At 39.7% G+C, this 19,774-nt stretch overlaps 3 protein-coding genes across 7 annotated transcripts in view; all 3 read right to left on the reverse strand.

Moving 5' to 3' along the window:
* Positions 1 to 1,548: 1,548 nt before the first annotated feature.
* Positions 1,549 to 9,155, reverse strand: LOC122863117 (cytochrome c oxidase subunit 7A2, mitochondrial). Its single transcript, XM_044169254.1, has 4 exons — positions 9,014 to 9,155; positions 8,594 to 8,683; positions 2,173 to 2,257; positions 1,549 to 1,804 (listed from the first exon to the last, which is right to left on the reverse strand). The coding sequence occupies exons 1-4, from the start codon at positions 9,029 to 9,031 to the stop codon at positions 1,749 to 1,751; spliced, it is 249 nt and encodes an 82-aa protein (XP_044025189.1). The 5' UTR covers positions 9,032 to 9,155; the 3' UTR covers positions 1,549 to 1,748.
* A 421-nt stretch (positions 9,156 to 9,576) lies between these two features.
* LOC122863116 (cell cycle control protein 50A-like) lies at positions 9,577 to 17,805 on the reverse strand. 2 transcript variants are annotated; one of them, XM_044169252.1, is made up of 7 exons: positions 17,281 to 17,805; positions 16,223 to 16,342; positions 16,019 to 16,126; positions 14,740 to 14,827; positions 14,508 to 14,654; positions 12,979 to 13,188; positions 9,577 to 11,918 (listed from the first exon to the last, which is right to left on the reverse strand). In XM_044169252.1, the coding sequence occupies exons 1-7, from the start codon at positions 17,521 to 17,523 to the stop codon at positions 11,725 to 11,727; spliced, it is 1,110 nt and encodes a 369-aa protein (XP_044025187.1). In that variant the 5' UTR covers positions 17,524 to 17,805; the 3' UTR covers positions 9,577 to 11,724. The 2 variants fall into 2 exon arrangements, with proteins under 2 accessions (XP_044025187.1, XP_044025188.1); XM_044169253.1 differs by lacking the exons at positions 16,019 to 16,126; positions 16,223 to 16,342 and having other exon boundaries at positions 17,281 to 17,790.
* A 533-nt stretch (positions 17,806 to 18,338) lies between these two features.
* LOC122863118 (filamin-A-interacting protein 1) overlaps positions 18,339 to 19,774 on the reverse strand; it is a 47,885-nt gene continuing 46,449 nt past the window's right edge. The window contains exons 7-9 of one of the 4 annotated variants that reach the window (XR_006374916.1): positions 19,593 to 19,669; positions 19,190 to 19,280; positions 18,339 to 19,025 (exon numbers count right to left, since the gene is read on the reverse strand). Coding sequence is in view for 2 of the 4 variants with exons in the window: in XM_044169262.1 (XP_044025197.1) it covers positions 19,629 to 19,669 (41 nt within the window). In the remaining 2 variants the exon portion in view is untranslated. Of the gene's footprint in view, positions 19,670 to 19,774 lie in introns of all 4 variants that reach the window. The other 3 variants (XR_006374915.1, XM_044169262.1, XM_044169261.1) reach the window with 3 other exon arrangements.

Here is a 19,774-nt window from a genome sequence, read left to right on the forward strand (position 1 = left end):
CTCAACCAACTGCAAGAGAAAAATACTGCTTAAACATGAATGCAGGAATAATAATAATCTAATAATACACTATATAATAGTATATATATATATATATATATATATCATTAAATATACTATACACACTCACTGGGGGCATTTTTCTGCATTAAGTACTTTTACTTTTGATACTTTAACATTTTCCTGATAATACTTTTACTTAAGTAACATTCTCAATGTAGGACTTTTACTTGTAATAGAGTATTTTTACAGTGTGGTGTTAGTACTTTTACTGCAAACTACATCCTCCAAAATGACCACACAGTCGAATCAACGCGTCTCAAACAGTTTCAGCATTTAAACATTATAACCTTCGTGAAGGGAGGATTTATTTCCGCACTGTTGTATTAGATTGCATTAGTTTTAGCTCGGTGCAGTTAATAAACTGGCACCAGAGTGATTCTGGTGGACATACACCAAATACTTTATTAGTATTATACTTTAAGTTAATTTAATGTTTTAGCTTGAACAAATGTCACATTTAAATTACTCTAAAAATGAGAATCAAGCTAATGCCTCCTCCTCTTCCTAAATTCCCACTAACATTACTGAGCACGTGTCATCAGTGTGTATACAGAACACACTCAACTGTTTTCACAGGGACTATTTCTTTGGTGGAAAGTAGTCCCAGTGAAAACTGTGATTGTTCTGATTGTCGTCCACATTTAAAAGTACATTTTCAGCGCTGCGAGCTCCACAATTATTATTTCTATTCACTGCTATTGTACTGAAGCAGAGTTTTAGAGACAAATATCTCAAAACCTCGACAAACAAAACTAAAAACTATCTGCATGGACGATGCCTCACACAAGTGAGAGAGAAAGTGTTTTGTAATTTGGGTGCAAAGACCCTTTAACTGTTAAATTACGGTAACTTGCTGCAGTGCTGGCTCACTTAAAGGTAGCCTCTGGTGGCCCTTTGGATATGAGCGGGTCCCCGTTTTGTTTGTCTCGTGCACGAGGACGAGGACGCACGTGCACAACGCGATACTCATTCCTTCTAAAATATCAGCCTTGCAAACGTTTTGTGAGGAAGGAAAAGCCTTCAGAACGTTTGTTTGGATACACACAATGAGTTTTGGTGAGTAACAGTGAACGTAAACATAACTTTGTGTTTACCAGAAAGCTCCACAGGGCAGCTTCGGGTCATTCAAAGCCTTTTGTGGCACCTCAAGCAGAATTGCATTTGCACGCTTTCCCAAAGCCAACGTAAAATGTAAAAGGGACAACGGTACAATATCGCTGTTCAGTGTTCGTTTATATTCATATTTCTGTATTATTTCTATTTGCTGTACACAGTTTTCATTAGAACTACTTTGTACTAAAGAAATCGTCTCAATGAAGCCGAGTTCTGGATCATTACGGGACTTTAAAGCTGTATTAATCAATAACCTTCTTCGTGCTCAGACCACAGAAGAACATCCCATAGTTGGACCTTCTTCCATGTAACAGTGTATTTAAAGACAGTATGTAAACAAATTCATTCATCAGAGAAAGGCCCATCAACAGGTTTTGGTCATGAGAGGCATTTTTTTATTGATCCTCAGGTCATCAGAAAGAGTACAAGAAATAAATATTGATCCCATGAACATGAAACAATATCTCTCCATGACAGGAAACACGCAGACCGGCACAGACGGAGGATTATCATCTTTTTACACAACATAGATCAGCTGGCCTGTTTCTAAAATGGAAGCTGTAACTGAGTCATTATTTCTTCTGAGGGAACGCTGCCTTCACCAGTTCATACACAACGTACCCCGTTCCTGAAAAAAGGAAAACAAGTCTGGTTAGTGGGACATGATATCGAACAGTTAGATTTAACAACCGTTGGTTTAGTTCCAGGAACTCGTCCCCAGAGCGGGGGGAGAGCGGTGGAAACAAAAGCAGAATCAGAGACGACGTTAAGTTGCGGCTCGTTAAGTTCCTGCAGTGGAAGAGACCTTGCGATAACTGCACTAACTGTGAAGCCGATTCCAGCGTCTGCGCGAAGAGCTCACCTTCCTCGTCGCTTTTCTTTTAACTGTGGTGTCGACGTTTCTGGCTCGCGAGCTCAACTTTTAGAGAAATTATAAGTGAACAATTCTGCGGGAAAGGACGTTGACGAGTTCTAAGCAGAGAAGGATTTTCTCACCCAGGACGGTGAGGACCATCGTTGTTCTGTACAGCAGAGCGTCGAAGGTGCCTCCTTTTAAGTGAATCGGCATCCCGTTATCCTCCTGCAGGTGAGAAACACGTTGGAAAACTTCAACAGATGGCACTGAAGCACTGTTACAATGACTTACTGGATTTCACACCTAATTCATAAAATGTTTTAACGTTGACCAGATTTCCTGTTTTCTCCCCTCAACATCACGTCCAAACGGTGTATATGTGCAGACTGAAAATCCCCTGAAAATACGAAAAAAATAACTCCAACCAACAGTGAAGGGTGTTTGAGGGTTATGGGGAAAGTGAGCGTCAACAAAGAGTACAGCAGGTGTCAAAAATCCCTGGAGATTATTTTAAAAAAGGTCTGTTTTGAGGACACAGAGGTTGTAGTTGTAGTTTGCAGTGGTGTTGAACTGGACTGCATTATATTGAAGTGTTCCTAATATTTTGGCCAATCCATTTCCATACATGACCGGGCCAGAATATTAGAAACACCTGCCAATATAATGTAGGGCCGCATGAAATGGTTTAAAAATAAAAATAAATTCATATTGCGATTATTTTGACAAATATTACAATCGCGACATGATTCACGATTAGTGGGAATGATCATTTTTGCATCACAATTTTAAATTTTCACTGAAAAAACTTAAAATCATGATAATAAAAATAATAAAACTTTATTTATAGAGCACTTGCTTCACGACAAGAGAAATAAAATACCACAGTGAATGACGAAATATAAAGAAATAAAACACAAAATACACAAAAGCAATTAAGTAAACAGTAAAATAAACAACCAGTTCAGGTAAGATCAGGATCTGCTTTCAGATAAAAATGTGTTTTGAGACGAGACTTAAACGAAGACTCTGACAGCCTGATGTCTTCGGGCAGGTTGTTCCAGAGCCTCGGGGCCCTGATGGCCAAAGCTCTGTCCCCCTTAGTTTCCATCCTGGACTCAGGAACAGACAGGAGACCCCTGCCCGAAGATCTCAGACTACGTGAAGGTTCATAAGGGATTACAAGGTCTAAAATATAATCTGGAGCCATGAAGAGCCTTAAAAGTAATCAACAAGATCTTAAAATCAGTCCTGAAACCAACAGGGAGCCGATGTAAAGAGGCTGAACCAGGTGTGATGTGGTCGCAGCTCTTGGTCATGATGATGTGACATTTGTTACCAAACAAACATGTTTTCTCACATCTGGATCAAGATTTGTAGTCCAGATCATCTCTGCAGCACCACATTACTTCATTATAATGTTTTGTCACACATTTTACCTTAATCAAATAATTGCAGCTTCTGCGATTTGGATATTGCACTTGGCCATATTGCGATTTCGATAATATTCTGGTTGCAGCCCTAACACAATGCACTCCAGGACAACACCACCACCCACTACGACCTCACTAATAAATATCAGAATCAGAAATTCTTTATTGATCCCCGAAGGGAAACTCTTTGTTACAGCAGCTCGCCTTTACGTCAGTGCACACAGGAGAAAGTACTAGCAAAAAATATAATACAATACACTATAAAAACTATAAAAACAGGTCAGAAAATAAATTAAGTACCAGGTGGGTATAAGTATAAGATAAAATAAGTGTGAAGTACCAAGTGGGTTTACCGGCTGATGATGATAATACAGTATAATAATACAATGTAATAATATAAGTAATAAGTAGTGGTGCATGTACTGTCGAGTTAAGTTACTGTCGAGAATATAAAGTAGAATTATTACCTTTCTGGTAGTGTCAACAAAAATTGAAAAACGATAAGCTTTGGAAAAGCAGAACTCATGGCAGAGCTGTTGGGATTGGTTACGTTGTACAGGTGTACCTAAGGAAGGGGCCGGCGAGCGTATATTTGTGAGGTGTTTTTAAAGATTTACATCTTCAGTAGGAACCAGTGGGCTCGGAGCTGAGAGCCACAGACAGGAAGTCAGAAAGTACTGAGAGCAGGCTTGGGCGGTATCAGGGCGTTGTGGTATTCCAGGGTATTTAGAAATCCTGAAGGTATGATTTTCAATAAAGTCAAAAATACAGACGCTCCGCTTTCTAATAAACTGATAAGGAGACGCTGTATTGAGGTGATGCAGTGGAACAGGCAGCTGAGCTGAGAAAGATGGCGACTGCGAGCGGTGGGGATAACGTTACAGGACCAGTATTTTGGGTTTAGTCCTGATGATAAACGCGAGCCAGTCAACGCGGCCGAAGCTGCGTGCACATCATCTCCGTTCACTCGGTATCCACACACACCTCTGTAGGCTAGACAATGTCGTAGATGCTAGTATGACTTCTATCACTAGTGAGGTTGAATTTTAAGCTTCAATACAATACTAATATAAAAAAACGACACTCAGTACCTTTTACGATACCACGGCAAAATTTTTTTTAAAAATCCTAGGCAAAGAAAATAGGATAATTTTTTAAATTTACCTGCATACAGCCTTGGTACAGAAAAAAAGTCAGTGAACACATATTGAGGACCAGTTGATTTTCTTCCCCGTAGTTTCATCTGTGCAGCCTTGGGTTGAAATATTTTTTTAATAGCTTCGATACTATCGAATTCATAATTAACGGAGATCGTATCATTTTAAACACGTGGGGCGAAAAAGTATCCAAGTATCGATATTTTTGACAACGTTAATCAGCAGCAGCTCAGCTTTTACGTTATTTATTTCTTTACACAAATGCCGTCACTTACCGTATACCCCGGTGAAATATCAGGAAGGTAAGAAAAAACAGATACTGCCCAAGCCTAATTGAGAGGTAGTCTAAACGCTGTCGGTTTGGGGCTTTTCGTGGGATTTGTTGACCCAAAAAAAATAAAATGTCAGCCTTCTATTTTAATTTTATGTCGATGGAGTAGAGCACAAAACAAACTAACGAACACCGACAGTGTTTCACGTCACGTACCATTCGTCTTTCCTTCTAGATGTGAATCTAATTATCAAAACAAACTGTGCTTAAACTCAGATTATTGGGTAAATCAGGTTACTGACACCAATCTTAACATGTACAATTGATCAATTTCCTTTACAGTAATTCAGTTATTGAGTGCAAGTCTGAGTATCAAATGTATTCTAACTTAATATTGGTATCAAAGCCAAAATTCTTCGATCATGATAATGTTATAGCACTTACACTATCCTCTAAGACTAAACTGACCTTTTGGAAATTTGCATCCTTGGTCAACTTACTGACTTTTAACAGCAGCAGTGCCCCCATTAGAGATTTTTTGAAAAGGGACCTTCTAGTGATTCAGAGCTCTTGTCTGGTTTTTCCTGCCAACTCTGTCATCGCCTTCAGGGTAAGCTGACAAACAGGCAAATCCCCCAAACGGTCTGTGTAGCTTTTAGCTGCTACAGTTCATCATGCAGACTGGATTCAATCACTGAAGGTTTTAAAAAGCATATTTCAGCAGTCATCAGCAACGTAGGAGAACAAACCAGGCATAAAACTAGTTTGTTTAGTCTACGAGACACTTTGGCCGCTGGTTAAATCATCCAAGAGTTCATCTTCATTTGAACACAAGCAGTGGTGACATCTGGCTGCCTGAGCTGTGAAAGCAGCAGCAGATACTATGATCTACTTCGCAGCCTTGCTCAACATCAATTCCTACAATTCCTTAAGTGAGAATCACTACTGATAAAGCAATGAAGCTCAATAAGTACTGTATTTAGGAATTTAATTCACTGCACGTCAAACACACAGTATAACATGCATAATTAGTACTCCACTCAGTTAGATTGCTTTCACATACTGGCTACTTATCTTTGGAGCTAAAAATGACTGGGCTTCATGAGAAGAACCACTGCTAAAGAAATGAAAACATGCACCATTCAGCATGTGGAATATACAGTCGTGTATATTTATGAAACTCTTATATTTTCTCAAATTGAAATATGAAATTCAAACCACTTCCTGTCTGGAGAACCGCACAGTGAATGTGCAAAAATTGAGCCATCAACACTCAAACGTGTATGAAACTATAGCAGGGTAGTTCTTCTTGCAGTGGCAGATTTTCTGCCTCATATTTTCAAGGTTTGATCTCTCTAAACGCCACAGAATGGGGACGTATTTGCTACTTGACCTCATCAAAGGAAAAAGTCATTAAACGTGTCTGCTTTTAGCCTTTAAAAGATTCTTAGTTTGTGTTCTTATTTATTCACTGTGTTTCTGAAAACCTTTCAAGACAAGTTTGAAATCCTTTATTTGGATTTTCAGGGGCTATAAGAGGCAACATTTCCCAAAACCCTTACATTCATGAGGCTACGGCTTAGTCATTATGTGGCAGCATGAAATCTAAAAATGATTTGAACTACTTGAACTACTCCAGTACAGCTTCATTAAAATTAAGTCACTATTGAGACATCTGTTTTCACCATGATTAGATCAAAGGTCCCACTTTCACAGCAAGTTGATGGCGCAACAAAACCCTTATTTGTGACCTCAGCAGCACTTTGTATGTTGCCTTGTGATTTTGTTACATAGCGTTCCCTACACAAACCTCAGGGGGAAAAATATCAAAGCGATATATTTTTTACCTGTCATCCAGCAGCTGTTTGGATGTTCAAAGATACTTGTGTGATCTCGCAGATGTCTACTGTCTGCCCAGAACGATGATGAAACGTTTGCCTTTGTGAGAATGTGCATTAACATCGTTTACTAGCCTGCGGCAGGTCTGGACGATAGCGGTGCAGTCGGTGGAAATTTTGGATTGAAACATTGGTTTCATCCTGGGCAGACAGACTATGATTCAGGGCAGACAGTAGACAACCGTGAGATCACAAAACACCACTGAAGATGTAACCTGCTGCTGGATAACAGCAATGATGTTTTAATTATTTTGCAAAGCAGACACTATGTGACTGAATCATGGAGTAACATTGGTAATATGGCTAAAATCATTGTCATATTAATAAGGATATCTTCTAATGCTGTATATATATCATGTTATGGCAAATTCACATAAGACGGTGTAGTCCCTCAATCGTCCAGGAGTGTTCCATCGTAGAAAAGGTTTCAGTCGTAGTCATCTGGACACTGTTTTCAGAATCAAGACGTTTCGGCTCCCATCTGGAAGTCATTATCAATTGTGAAAAAATGGACCGGGAACTCAGAAATTTAAGCTACTCTGTGTTACATAAGCCCCGCCCTCAGGAAGGAGTCTACCTGAGTATCTGTTAATAGCTAGTTTCACCTGAAACTCTAATTGTTCCATGATTAATCAGTATTCAGGCCTATAAATAAAATTGTTAAATATGCCTGATTGCTGACTGGGCCATCATGGAAACTATTAGGTCAGTTTACATAAAGCCCGCCCTCAGGAAGGAGTCTACCTGAGTATCTGTTGATTACTCTAACTAGTTTCAGCTGAAATCAGGCCATGATTAATCAGCAATCAGGCATATTTAACAATTTTATTTATAGGCCTGAATACTGATTACTGGGCCATCATGGAAACAATTAGGTCAGTTTCAGGTGAAACTAGCTATTAACAGATACTCAGGTAGACTCCTTCCTGAGGGCGGGGCTTATGTAACACAGAGTAGCTTACATTTCTGAGTTCCCGTTCCATTTTTTCACAATTGAGAATGACTTCCGGATGGGAGCCGAAACGTCTTGTTACTGAAAACAGTGTCCAGATGACTACGACTGAAACCTTTTCTACGACAAATTCACATAAGCAAATTCACATAAAATGATACATTACATGAGCTCAAACCACTGATATCTGTAACACAAATACTTCATTAGCTCATTTTGTTGGTTTTAATCGCCCAGGGCTGAGGTCACAAATGGGGCTAGACGCTTCATACATATTCGCACAGTACTTGTTCCCAGAGTCGCACATGTGGGAAGACTTTGGCTACTGTTAACTTAGCATCAAAAGGTATTTATAAGTATGTTTTCATTAGTGTTTAATCGGTTGAAAGTAAGAATCATCGTGTTTTCATTACCTTAGAATAAGCCGTTTTTATCTACAGAGGAGCGGGTCCCCTTCCATGGAGGCCGCCATGTTGCACCGCCATGTTTCTACAGTAGCCCAGAACGGACAAACCGTAGTTTTCCCTACACGCTTGGAATGAGAAGGTGATGGTATTCAAATGATTGCAAACTGCAAGTTCAACGCTAGATGCCACTAAATCCTACACACTGGACCTTTAAACCACTGTACTAGTTGAGATTACAGACGCTATAACTACAAAGTGCATTATTATTTTCTTTAAATGGGAAGAAAAAGTCTGCGACAACACATCTGAGGCTCGTCAAAGCCACGTATTAGTATAACGTGTATCTCCGCTCTTATGTCATACAAAAGGGAGACGTTACATGGTAAAAGAGCGTCTTATAATGTAGCTGGGATAGAAGTAATTTAAGCAGTTTATTGTTGTTTTACCTGAAACAGCTTCTGTTTCTGTGGGACTTTGTTGTCAACCTGTCTGCGGGCGGAGCTGGAGATGGTCCGCCGCGCCACCTGCTGGAGTGCCTGGAAACAGCAAAAAAACCAGCAAAGTCATCACACACAGGAGGACAAGGACGGCACACTGAACCCGCCATTAACATGTTTAATGTTACATCATATTTACATCAAATATAACCGGCTAGAGGCGAGAAAATGCTCGTTAAACTATCACGGAAGCTAAGCTAATGCTAACTCTTCCGGCGGCATCCCAACGTTACCTGACTTTGACCCCTAGCTATCAGTTTGTAACCGCGCTTTTCTTTTCGTCATTGATTTCCAGACCGTACATCTGCCTAATTACTTACGTGATAATTCTACAATAGAAACGCAACTTTAAGTAGAAAATAAACTTACAAATATGTGTTTGTTCATCTTTATAATCCGTCTGCAGCAGTCGCCTCTCTCTCACACAAGGACACCGGAAAACTCCACTTCCGTTTTCAGATTCTTCTTCTTCTTCACGGATATTAACGGCAGAAATTACGCCACACGCTCTGCTGCCCCCTACAGTGTTTAACACGAACTCACACAGGGTCAAGTCAAACAAAAATACACTTAAACGTCTTAACATGGATGTATAAGCATGCATCTTACATCCTCCATTACATTTCCTCGAAGATGGGTGACTTTAAAATGATTTTACTCTGATATTACAATATTACTAAGATCCTTGTAATATTTTAAGACTTTTACCCCCGTAATATATAAGAAATGTATTAGTAATTTGGTCTAAAGTAACAAAAGGTACATATCTAATTTCCTTTCTTTATTTTCTTATGGTTTTTTATTTATTTCACGTTTTTTGTGCTGATGTATCATGGGAATTTTCCCTGGGGATCAATAAAGTCTCATGTTAGGGAAAAATATAATAATATACTGAACATCAGGCTGATAAAGAGTCAGTCAGAGAAACCTGCTTTAATTTAAATGACCAATTTATTCTTTTAAAGCAACAATACAACACAGATGGAGTATCAAAAGAAATGCCAAATCTAGTGCTTCTCATAGTTGCAGGTAACAATTTATCTTGATGAAATGTAATAAAAGAAAATATATATTTTTACCCAGCAAAATTCCCACATGCAGCATGTATTTTAATAATGCGTAATCTCAGCTCCTAAAGAAGACGGCAGGACTTGGGTGTAAAACTACTTGTGTGCATTAGATTCACTCTCAGTAGTGTAAATGTTGAGTGACAAACACAAACATTTAATCACATGTATTGAATCATTCCGCGTTACTGTTTTATCATGCTGTAATCTATTATTATTGCATGTAAACGACAATGAATTAAGCTACGACACCAGTGTCAGTGTATATTTTTCTGGATTAGATTCACACACTCACGACTTCTAGTTCCACAAATCAAGGCAGCAACCTTTAAACCCACTTTAGACTCAAAACCCCTGAGCTCTGGCGTGCAAATACTGGCTTTCCAATGCAAACATTTCTTAAAACTCTAAAATAAATATAAAAAATTAAACATTAAATTGTACAGCTCCAAAACTCCAAAGATTTCGTGTTCCCTCTGACGTAGAACTACCACTCAGTAAAAGCATGATTTTAGTTTGAAAGTGGGCTGATGTCACAGACGAAACGAGGCACAAAGACGAGCCGCTCGAGCAGCTCGATAATCACATTAACATCTCTGCTAACCAGCATGCAACTCAGGACTTAACAACACTCCAGCTCACCTTAACTGCACCAGCATGGAGCTTAGAGATCCTACAGGGGTCCGGAGAGTTACCCGATTTTTTATTTTTTTTAACCAGGATTTGAGGATTCTAGTTGGGCTTTCATATGATGCAGCTGATAGAAATCGGGCGATATGTTCACTGAATTTTACCCCAGAAGGTCAAATTAACGGGCTAAATGCTAATTCAGTGTCTTCTCTGTAATGCCAGCATATGATTCTGGTGGAGAAATATTAAATACATTTATTCATTTTGTTTTTTCTGTGGCTTAAAAGCAGTGAAATTCAAAATCAGCCTTTAAGGCCAGGTTTGGATTTTGTCAAGTCTGTCGTAATACACTATTCACATGCTACACGTATGTTGAAAGAGTTGTTGTTTGCTGTAACCATCCCTCCTGTCCTTGCTTTGCAGTGAAGTGATTCCTTTTTGTGGAGCAACAAGGGCAACTAGGGCAGCTAATGAATAATTTAATTATCGATTAATCTGATGGATCATTTTCTTGATTAATCGTTTGGTCCATAAATGTCAGAAAAGAGTAAAAGAAACGTCCATCACAACTTCCCAGAGCCCAAGGTGACTGTATGGTCTGAGCAACAATCCAAAATCCAAAGATATTCAATTTAAAATCATCGAAGACAAAGAAAACCAGCAAATATTCACACGTGAGAAGCTGGAAGCAGAAAATTCAGGGTATTTCTGCCCAGAAAATATTCACTTCAGCTGAACTTTAGAATACATTATTGTACAGACGGTATCGCGTCACAGTCAGGATGAAGAGGAGGAATGATTTAAGCGAACAATTACTCTTTCAATGTACATATGGCATGAGAGTGTTGTATTAAGACTAACGTGTAATTTGTGTTTGACTGCAGACTGTAACTGTAAACTCCTCCAAAAAACCTCCAAATTTCCAGAAACAACGCAGAGGACATGGCTTCTGTGTCCCAGCAAAGTACTGCAGCCATTTTACAGAGTTGTTGGCAGATCCCCAAACTATTTTAGACATGAAACTCACTTTATTAAATCTCCATTACTTTTCCACACCTGAATAGGAACTCTGAGTAACCTTTCTGAGTCTAAAGGCAGTTGATCTTGTGACACATCAGTCTGACACGCTGCTGTCAAAACGTTAAACGTTGACTGTGGCTGTAAATTTTTGGCTACGTTTTCATTCACTTTGGCAAATAATCAGCCACCGTCAAGCGATTTGAAACCCTAAAACCCATGTTTGACTGCTGAAGAAGTTAATGTGGATATTACATTTTTAAATGTATCTACCAGTCTGGCCTCTGGATGAAAGTCTACCCTGACAGATGTGTCACAGGATCACTGTTCACTGCAGTAGAGATGAGCTGGAGGGCGGTTGGCGTCTCAGTTAGAAATGTCGGCGCTGTTGTTGCGGTTGCCGCATTTGTGGTGGATGATCAGCAGGACGACGCCCAGGAAGAAGCAGACTGAGCCCACGGTGATGTACGCGATGCCCAGGAACGGGTTCTTGCCTCCCATCCAGGAGATGGTGCTCAGGATCATCCGCTTCCTGCCGTCGAAGCTGCGAACAGGATAATCTGGGTTCAACGGGTTAAAGATGGGAACAGTAAACAGGTTTCTTTAGTTTACATTTCTTTATATCAGGGACCAAAATACATTAAACTCAAAAAGAGAATAGATGCTTTGTAAATACGATCTATTTTAAATCTTAGCGATGCAGAAACTGTTGTGCATGCTTTTATCTCCTCACGCCTTGATTATTGTAACAGCCTGTTCACTTATCTTAATCAAAACACTCCTGCAGACTGTACAGGACTCAGCTGCTCGGCTGTAAACCAGGACCAAGAAGTACGACCACATCACACCTGTTTTAGCCTCTTTACATCGGCTCCCTGTTGGTTTTAGGATTGATTTTAAGATCTTGTTGATTACTTTTAAGGCTCTTCATGGCTCCAGATTATATTTTAGACCTTGTAATCCCTTATGAACCTTCACGTAGTCTGAGATCTTCGGGCAGGGGTCTCCTGTCTGTTCCTGAGTCCAGGATGGAAACTAAGGGGGACAGAGCTTTGGCCATCAGGGCCCCGAGGCTCTGGAACAACCTGCCCGAAGACATCAGGCTGTCTGAGTCAGCGTCTTCGTTTAAGTCTCGTCTCAAAACGCATTTTTATCTGAAAGCAGATCCTGATTTTACCTGAACTGGCTGTTTATTTTACTGTTTACTTTATTGCTTTTGTGTATTTTATGTGTTTTATTTCTTTATATTTCGTCATTCACTGTGGTATTTTATTTTTCTTGTTGTGAAGCACTTTGTTTTGATAAGTGCTCTATAAATAAAGTTTTATTATAATTATTATTATTATTGTACCAGATTTAAAAACCTATCATCTCCACTACTGATGGACCAACAACTGGAGACAGTTTGTCAACATCAACTTGTTCATCAGCTTCTACTTTTCATTTTTTCCAGAGTTTTTGTCTTATTCCCAATTTGGATTCAGAAGTTTAACGTTTAGCCGACCAGCTTTTTATTCTGTTTTCGCTGTTCTCATTTATAAACTTGACTTCTCCTGGGTCTGTCATCAGTTGGATGCCGTGTGCGCAGCATCATGTTGTGAGTCTCACATAAAAGGATACTGTAGCCGACCTCCAGAGTGTAGTTTCCTCGGGGCAGAGTTGGAACCATGTTGTTGTTTGACTTATTGATGATGCGGTAGAGTTTGCGGAAGGTCGGCAGGGCAGCGGTTCTCATCCACACAATAAAGTCCTCGTTGATAAAGCCGTTGTTGTTTGGATCAGTGTCCAGCTCGTAGACAGGCCTGCGCCAGTTCACCGGCTTCGTTGTACCTGAAATAGAAGGAAAAAATGATCAACGATGAAGTGAAAGTAGGTGTGTGTGTGTGTGTGTGTGTGTGGTCTGATATCTGTAGTGCATCTCGCACTGCCCGTGTGTAACAAAAGTGTGTCAGTATGTATTAAGGTTCATCTGAAACAAATGTTGACAGGTAATATCCATAATAATATATTCAGCATGCTTAAAGTTGAACTTGAATAATTTCCAGTGTTTCCTCGAGAGTTTTGTCCATGTCAACACTAACATCAACTAACAAACAGCATCAAAGTGCATCCTTGTTTTATCAGCGTCGGTCCAGTCCGACCTTTTTTTCCAGCCCCCGGCGTTTTTGAAGATGCTCCCTAAAGGGAATACATTTCAAGCTTCATGTTAAATCTTGGATGGGATTTTTTTTTTTTTATTATTCTGACATATGGTCGTCATGTGATCACAGGCTTTTTTTTCCCTGGTGCTCTCTGCTTTGAAAACAGCACAAAACCACCTGCAGAAGTGGTCTTAACTTATGCTCATTGGAAGATATTTAAGCACTTTTATTTATTTTCAAATTTCAGTTTTCAAATGTTACATTAATTCCAGACTGATGGCATTTTTGTTGGTGGGTTAGTGGCTCAAGAATAAGGCTGGCATTATTCTATATTTTTGTTATTGTCAACAAATTCCATGAAAAGACCAAACCCAACAACGTGTTAGTTCGTCTCTCAGTACTTCCATACCCTGTCTGTGGCTCTCAGCTCCGAGCCCATGTGTTCCTACCGAAGACGTAAATCTTTAAAAACGGCCCACAAATATATAGTTTCATTTATAAAAAAGGCTCAGTAATTTCCTAAAACAGCTGCTCACTGTAGTTTTTAACAAATGTTATTCAAACAGGAGGAAATGGTGCATTTGTTGGGGACTATTTCCAGCGGCGGATGAATTCCCATGTGGTGCTGTAGTGAGTGTTTGGGGCAGCAGGACGGTGTGTGTGGGTCTGAGTCAGAATAAACTCAAAAATAAACAGGAAGAAGATATATCAGGCTTTGGACACACAGACAATATGTTTTAGTAGAATCAATTCATTGTTGGTTTGGGTCTTTTCATGGGATTTGTTGACAGTAAGAAAAATATAGAATATCACCAGGCTTATTCTTTAAAGGCAAAGGGTAGCAGACATATTGTACTGTAAGTTTTACAGACAAGACATCCTGAAGCTGATTGAGGGAAAATTAATTCTTCAGCTCCAACATATTGGTGAGAGACGGCACTGACTGGCTAACATCCAAATTAAGCTGAAAGGTTAGCAACAGGCACTAAAAAAAGATGCTGCTGATACCTTGGAAAACGGCTGTGAGGTTTGGGTTGTTGAGTCCAGGGTTCTTGAACTTCACATGCTTGTCGGTCCACCAGGCGATACCTGTAGTCGTCAGAATAATCTGGACCTTTGTGCCGTTGGGGTCGTTGTAAAAAAGCTCCAATGTGTCTGCCGTAAAAAGAAAGAAGGTTGATTAGAAATAATTCCTTAGATCATATTGATAATTTGTGTCTGGTCAACGGAGCAGGCTCACCATTGAACATGCTGTTGGCGATGGCCCCACACGGTGCGATTGGCTTGTTTTCATGTTTAGCGTATGGCTCACACTCCTTACTGGGTTCCTGTGAATGATGAGGATGAGAAGGAGATGATTAGCGGCACCACATGCTGGCAGCATTTAGAGCTGCAACAGGCATGTTTCTGTCCAAAAATGTTCAAAAACACACCCAACTTACAGCCTAACACACAACAGGGGTTGTAAAACAAAATGTCATGCTGGCTTGTTTCTTTATTTAAGAAATACGAAGGTTTTAGATTCATTTGGTTAATGCTTACGGCAGAAGATGGCAACTTTCCAACAGAGCAGAGATTAAAAGTAACTAATGTATGCGGATACCCAAACAAATTACAGTATTCTTACTTAAAGGTCCAGTGTGTAACATTTAGGAGGAGCTATTGGCAGAAATGGAATTTAATATTTATAAGTATGTTTTCATTAGTGTTTAATCACCTGAAAATAAGAACAGTTGTGTTTTCGTTACCTTAGAATGAGCTGTTTGTATCTGCAGAGGGAGCGGGTCCCCTTCCACAGAGGTCGCCATGTTGCACCGCCATGTTTCTACAGTAGCCCAGAACGGACAAACCAAACACTGGCTCTAGACGGGGCCGTTTGCGTTTTTCGCGAGTTTCGCGGCCACCGTAGTTTCTCCTACACGCTTGGAAGGGGAGGGTGAGGCGAGCGGTGTTCAAATGGTTGCAAACTGCAATTTCACCACTAGATGCCACTAAATCCTCCACACTGGACCTTTACCCAGTTTCTCTTTGGTTAGTCCTGAAAAAACTGTTGCTCAAGCCTGGCTGCTTATTGAAACCCTCAGACTTTTTGTGGAACAGACATGTCAAGGTGTTTTGATGCACTACTAAAGACTGGCAGTGCAGCACAAGTGAAAGCAGCGGATGCATTTTTGTTAATTTAATATGATGCATCAAATTCACTCTTACTGCATTAAGGCGTGTCTCCTAACCAGCACTGACTCCAGAGAGAGCTATTCTCACTGACAGTAAATCTTTAGCCAATTTTGGGCCTTTGAATGAAGAGTATCAGACTGACAGATTGCTTAGCAACAGTGTTCTCTGTGCACTGGCGTTTAACTAATGAATAGTCTCAGGATTTATGGCTTCTGAAGTCGAAATCTTGTGTTCTCATGCAGAGTTGCCCGGTGCAGCTTTAACAGTGTGATAATGCATTCTCATTGGCACTCTGTGATCTCAGTCATGTGTTATTGGAGACGTCTTATTGAAGCAAGCCATACCATGAGGGAATTAATGTCTCCATTCAGCTGGCTGTCATCTCTTGACTTGACGTAGCGGCGGTGATTTTGGTAGAAGTTGGAGAGGCCGTAATACATGAACACGTTGCTCTGTTGATTAAGTAGAAAAGACAAATTGTTCAAACTGGCTGTGTGAATATTTACGGAAAGTACTCTGACGTTTGTGTGCAACAACATTTTTCTCACTTCATATGGCTGCTCCAGGTAGAAGGGTATTGTGCAGGTGCAAGGCCTTGTGCTGTTCCAGCTGAAGTTCTGGGAGCAGTTGAAGCAGGGACTGAACATGTCAACTCCTGTGTAATCAACCTGTGAGCAAGCAAGCACACTTAATCTATATAGCACTATTCAAAGCAGTAGCTAATGTGCTTTACACTATGGTGAAAGGTCAAACCACAAAATCTAGTTAGCAGATCAAGAAAAAGACAAAGAAAATACATTTTTAAGATGTTTTTTGAAAATGCGATAATGTATAATAGTCACTCTGTAACAAGGTCACAGACATGACTAGTTGTCTGACACACTTATTATTATATTATGTACTTGTGTGGTAAGGACAAGTGATCAATATTATTGAGTTAAATAAAAAAGATGATATGACAGCTATTAAGGCAATATAAATAGGCAACGCTGCCAGCAATAAGTAATGAGATGAAAAGTCGTGTTATTGCCAACAGTACAGCTTATTTTTATATTCCCATGAACAGTTCTGTCCTGTTAAAGAGCATCACGCCAAACTCCGTTCAGAAATCGTCCATTTTAGTGTTTCTTTTGATACCAGACACTGTCGTGGTAAAGTCGGCAAATCACTGACCAGCCATACACTATTCTATGTAGATTTCAATGTCTATTAAAGCTAAACATGCTTCACACGATAGTGACGTATTTTGGAGGAAGACTATGGGAATAGCAAAGTGACAAAATAATGTTATTTAGCTAGATGTTGATTTTATTGAAGTGAAAGTGATTTTCGGTCACATATTTGCCGAATTAACCGGTGGGACGTAACGATTCAGAAAATGTGCGCTACGTTACAAGAGACATGGAAATTTCCCGATATGCAAGGTCAGAATAAATTGCACATTTTTTTGGATTGAATTTGGCGTGCGTGGTCTGACTGTACAAGCCCGCTCCATAAGGAATATTAACGTTATATTGAGTCGCTGTGTCATTGTGTAGAATAACTACTGTTAACGTTACATGGTAAACCCAGGTGTCATACTGTCCCTGTCCTGACGTTATGTTACCTCAAACTCCTTGATGTTGTTGGACGTTACATACAAGCCGATGCCGATGGGGATGAATATGAGTCCGATGATGAAGAAGGCAGGGAGCACGGTGCCCGCGGTGAGGATGGGCTGCCAAGCGGGCAGTCTCTGTTGTTTAAACGCAGTGTTTTCGGGCTTCCTGCTCGGCAGGGTCCCGCCACCAGGCCCGGACACGGTGATATGTCCATCCTCGTCTTTGGCGTTGTAACCAGACGCCATCATGATTGTTGATCGAAATTACGAAGTTGTTGCTAACGTTTGCCAGCTAACACCGTTAGCACCCCGCTGTCACCAACGTGAAAACACACTAGATTAAACGCCCCACTGGCGCGCTGACATGTGACAACTAACGACTTAAACTACCAAATTATGTTGCCATTTGTATTTGGTTATTAGGCGATTTAATCCATTACTTTAATCAAAAAACGGCTAGCTAAAAACCTAGCAACGTCCGCTCCCGAAGAAGTTTACAAACAACGCAAATGAACGCAACACGCGATGACGTCACTAATTTAATTACGACGGTGCAGGTTGCAGCTGCCTTCAGGTTCAGTCGGGAATATCGGAAGTTATTATTACAACCAATGATCCAGCAAAGATAATGTTCGGGATATGTAGAGGACACGTACACCGTGCCGATAATTGAGAATACAGGTTTAAACAGCTACATATTTTCAATCTGCGTTAAACTTTGTTGTCACACATATATTTCTTGTTGATAAATTCCACCATGATGCATTGATTGGTTGCTACTACCTACAACTGACACAGTACTTTTCCAGGGTCATTTTTTATATATATATTTCCAACTGGAATGATACATAACAAGTATTTTACATTTGTGATCTTGGAATTAAGAGTTTCTGTCAAAACAAATAAAGGCATCAAGTTAATCTGAAATCAGGAGACAAGTTCCCAGCACTGTAATTACACAAAAACCACTGGAAATTAAAAGGATGAAGAATGTGCTTAGTATCTAGTCTCTGTCTCGAATGAGCTGAACAGGATGAAACAATGATTCACAAAAACTGCTAAAGTAGTCTTTAATTCCAGTGTTGAGAGAAGTTTATTAGGTATCAGACAAATCCACTGTTGGACAGTTCAAACTACATATGGCCATCATTTATTCGGTGCCTGAAGAGGTTATTAATTTTGCATGATCATGTCTGCGTGATTAAAGTGTCCCAATAGTCAGAAAATAATAACAGTGAATTAAAACAAGGTGTATCATGTGTATTTAAACCACATATAAATGGAAAAAAAGCAAAAGTGCTTTCTTTAAAGTGGAAAACAAAGACGAAAACAAAACTCCCAAGCACTGTGTGTGTGTATGTTTTGATCAACACAAATAATGTATTCTTATGTTTATTATACCATCAAATACACTTTAAACAAACATGCCATTGATTTACCTTTGTTACTTTCCGTACACTTTCAAAAGCAATTTTTAAATCCAGCGTAAAACCACATTTCCACTGTATGACAAACTGTCTGTCCAGGACCAGATGACCAAACTTAAACAAAACACAGGCTCAACATTTTAATATTTCAATGCCAGAATAACGTAATTAATTTCAACATTAAGATACCTCAAACAGAACAAAAGCTATTACTATTGGCTACGTTCTCACTGCCAGGTAAAAGTGAACCCATTCAGATTTGTATTTGCCCTTCTAGGGAACAGATGAGATATAACTATTACCTATTATTTATTTGCTTGTAACCTGGAAAAAAGCACATGGAAAACATTATTATTTTCAGATCAGTTTTGTGCCAAATTCATATATGAAAATAAATCTGATATCATCCAATGTGACGTTCATACAAACGCACAGTTTTCAAGTCACTTTGATTCACGTGGAGTGCTGCCTACTGGTCTCCAACTAACCTGATGAAGTTCAGTGTGAAGTGTTATCTCTGTCCTGCTTGTATCCAGTGCAGATGGCAATCCAGGTGTTGGTTCAGCTTCCTGTATACATCTGAAATTTGTTCATGTACTCATGTGTTTTGTTTGTAAACACAGGAAGATATGGCTCAAAATTATCTGGTGAATAGGCTTCAGATTGTGACCGTATTCCAAATGTACATAGATAATATTCTGTATGAAAGCTGTTGATTCATTCATTTCAAACTGCAGCCTTGTTTGTATTGTGTCTTATTAACAAGATGTGAAGGAACTGTATTGTTGCTGTAAGGGCCGGGGGGGGGCTAATAGTAAAAAGGTGCTTCGCCGTTTGTCCTGGAGTTTTAACCAGGAGTCTTATTAGAGAGGAAAGTCTGCCATCAGATACCTTCAGATTTCCTCTCATGACATCACAGATCTCAGCTCAGCGTCGGCTGTTTGCTGAGGCGGTGTCCATCAGCGGACCTGTGGTGGAAAATTACAACAGATGTGTGTCCTTGAAGGCCACCTGTCTAATTTTTCTCAACAATCGCATTCATTTTCTTCCTAGCTAACATCTTAGCTAGCTTG

Source organism: Siniperca chuatsi, linkage group LG16 (assembly GCF_020085105.1).
Source record: "Siniperca chuatsi isolate FFG_IHB_CAS linkage group LG16, ASM2008510v1, whole genome shotgun sequence".
In the NCBI taxonomy this organism is placed as follows: Eukaryota; Metazoa; Chordata; class Actinopteri; order Centrarchiformes; family Sinipercidae; genus Siniperca; species Siniperca chuatsi.

Coding starts and splice junctions, on each gene's coding strand:
- LOC122863117 (XM_044169254.1), bottom strand. Junction 2,258..8,593: donor AGAAACAGAAGCTGTTTCAG/GTAAAACAACAA, acceptor TCTCACCTGCAG/GAGGATAACGGGATGCCGAT. Junction 1,805..2,172: donor GATGGTCCTCACCGTCCTGG/GTGAGAAAATCC, acceptor TCCTTTTTTCAG/GAACGGGGTACGTTGTGTAT.
- LOC122863116 (XM_044169252.1), bottom strand. CDS start 17,523: ATGATGGCGTCTGGTTACAACGCCAAAGACGAGGATGGACATATCACC. Junction 16,343..17,280: donor ACAACATCAAGGAGTTTGAG/GTAACATAACGT, acceptor GCTTGCTCACAG/GTTGATTACACAGGAGTTGA. Junction 11,919..12,978: donor CACTCTGGAGGTCGGCTACA/GTATCCTTTTAT, acceptor CGTTGAACCCAG/ATTATCCTGTTCGCAGCTTC.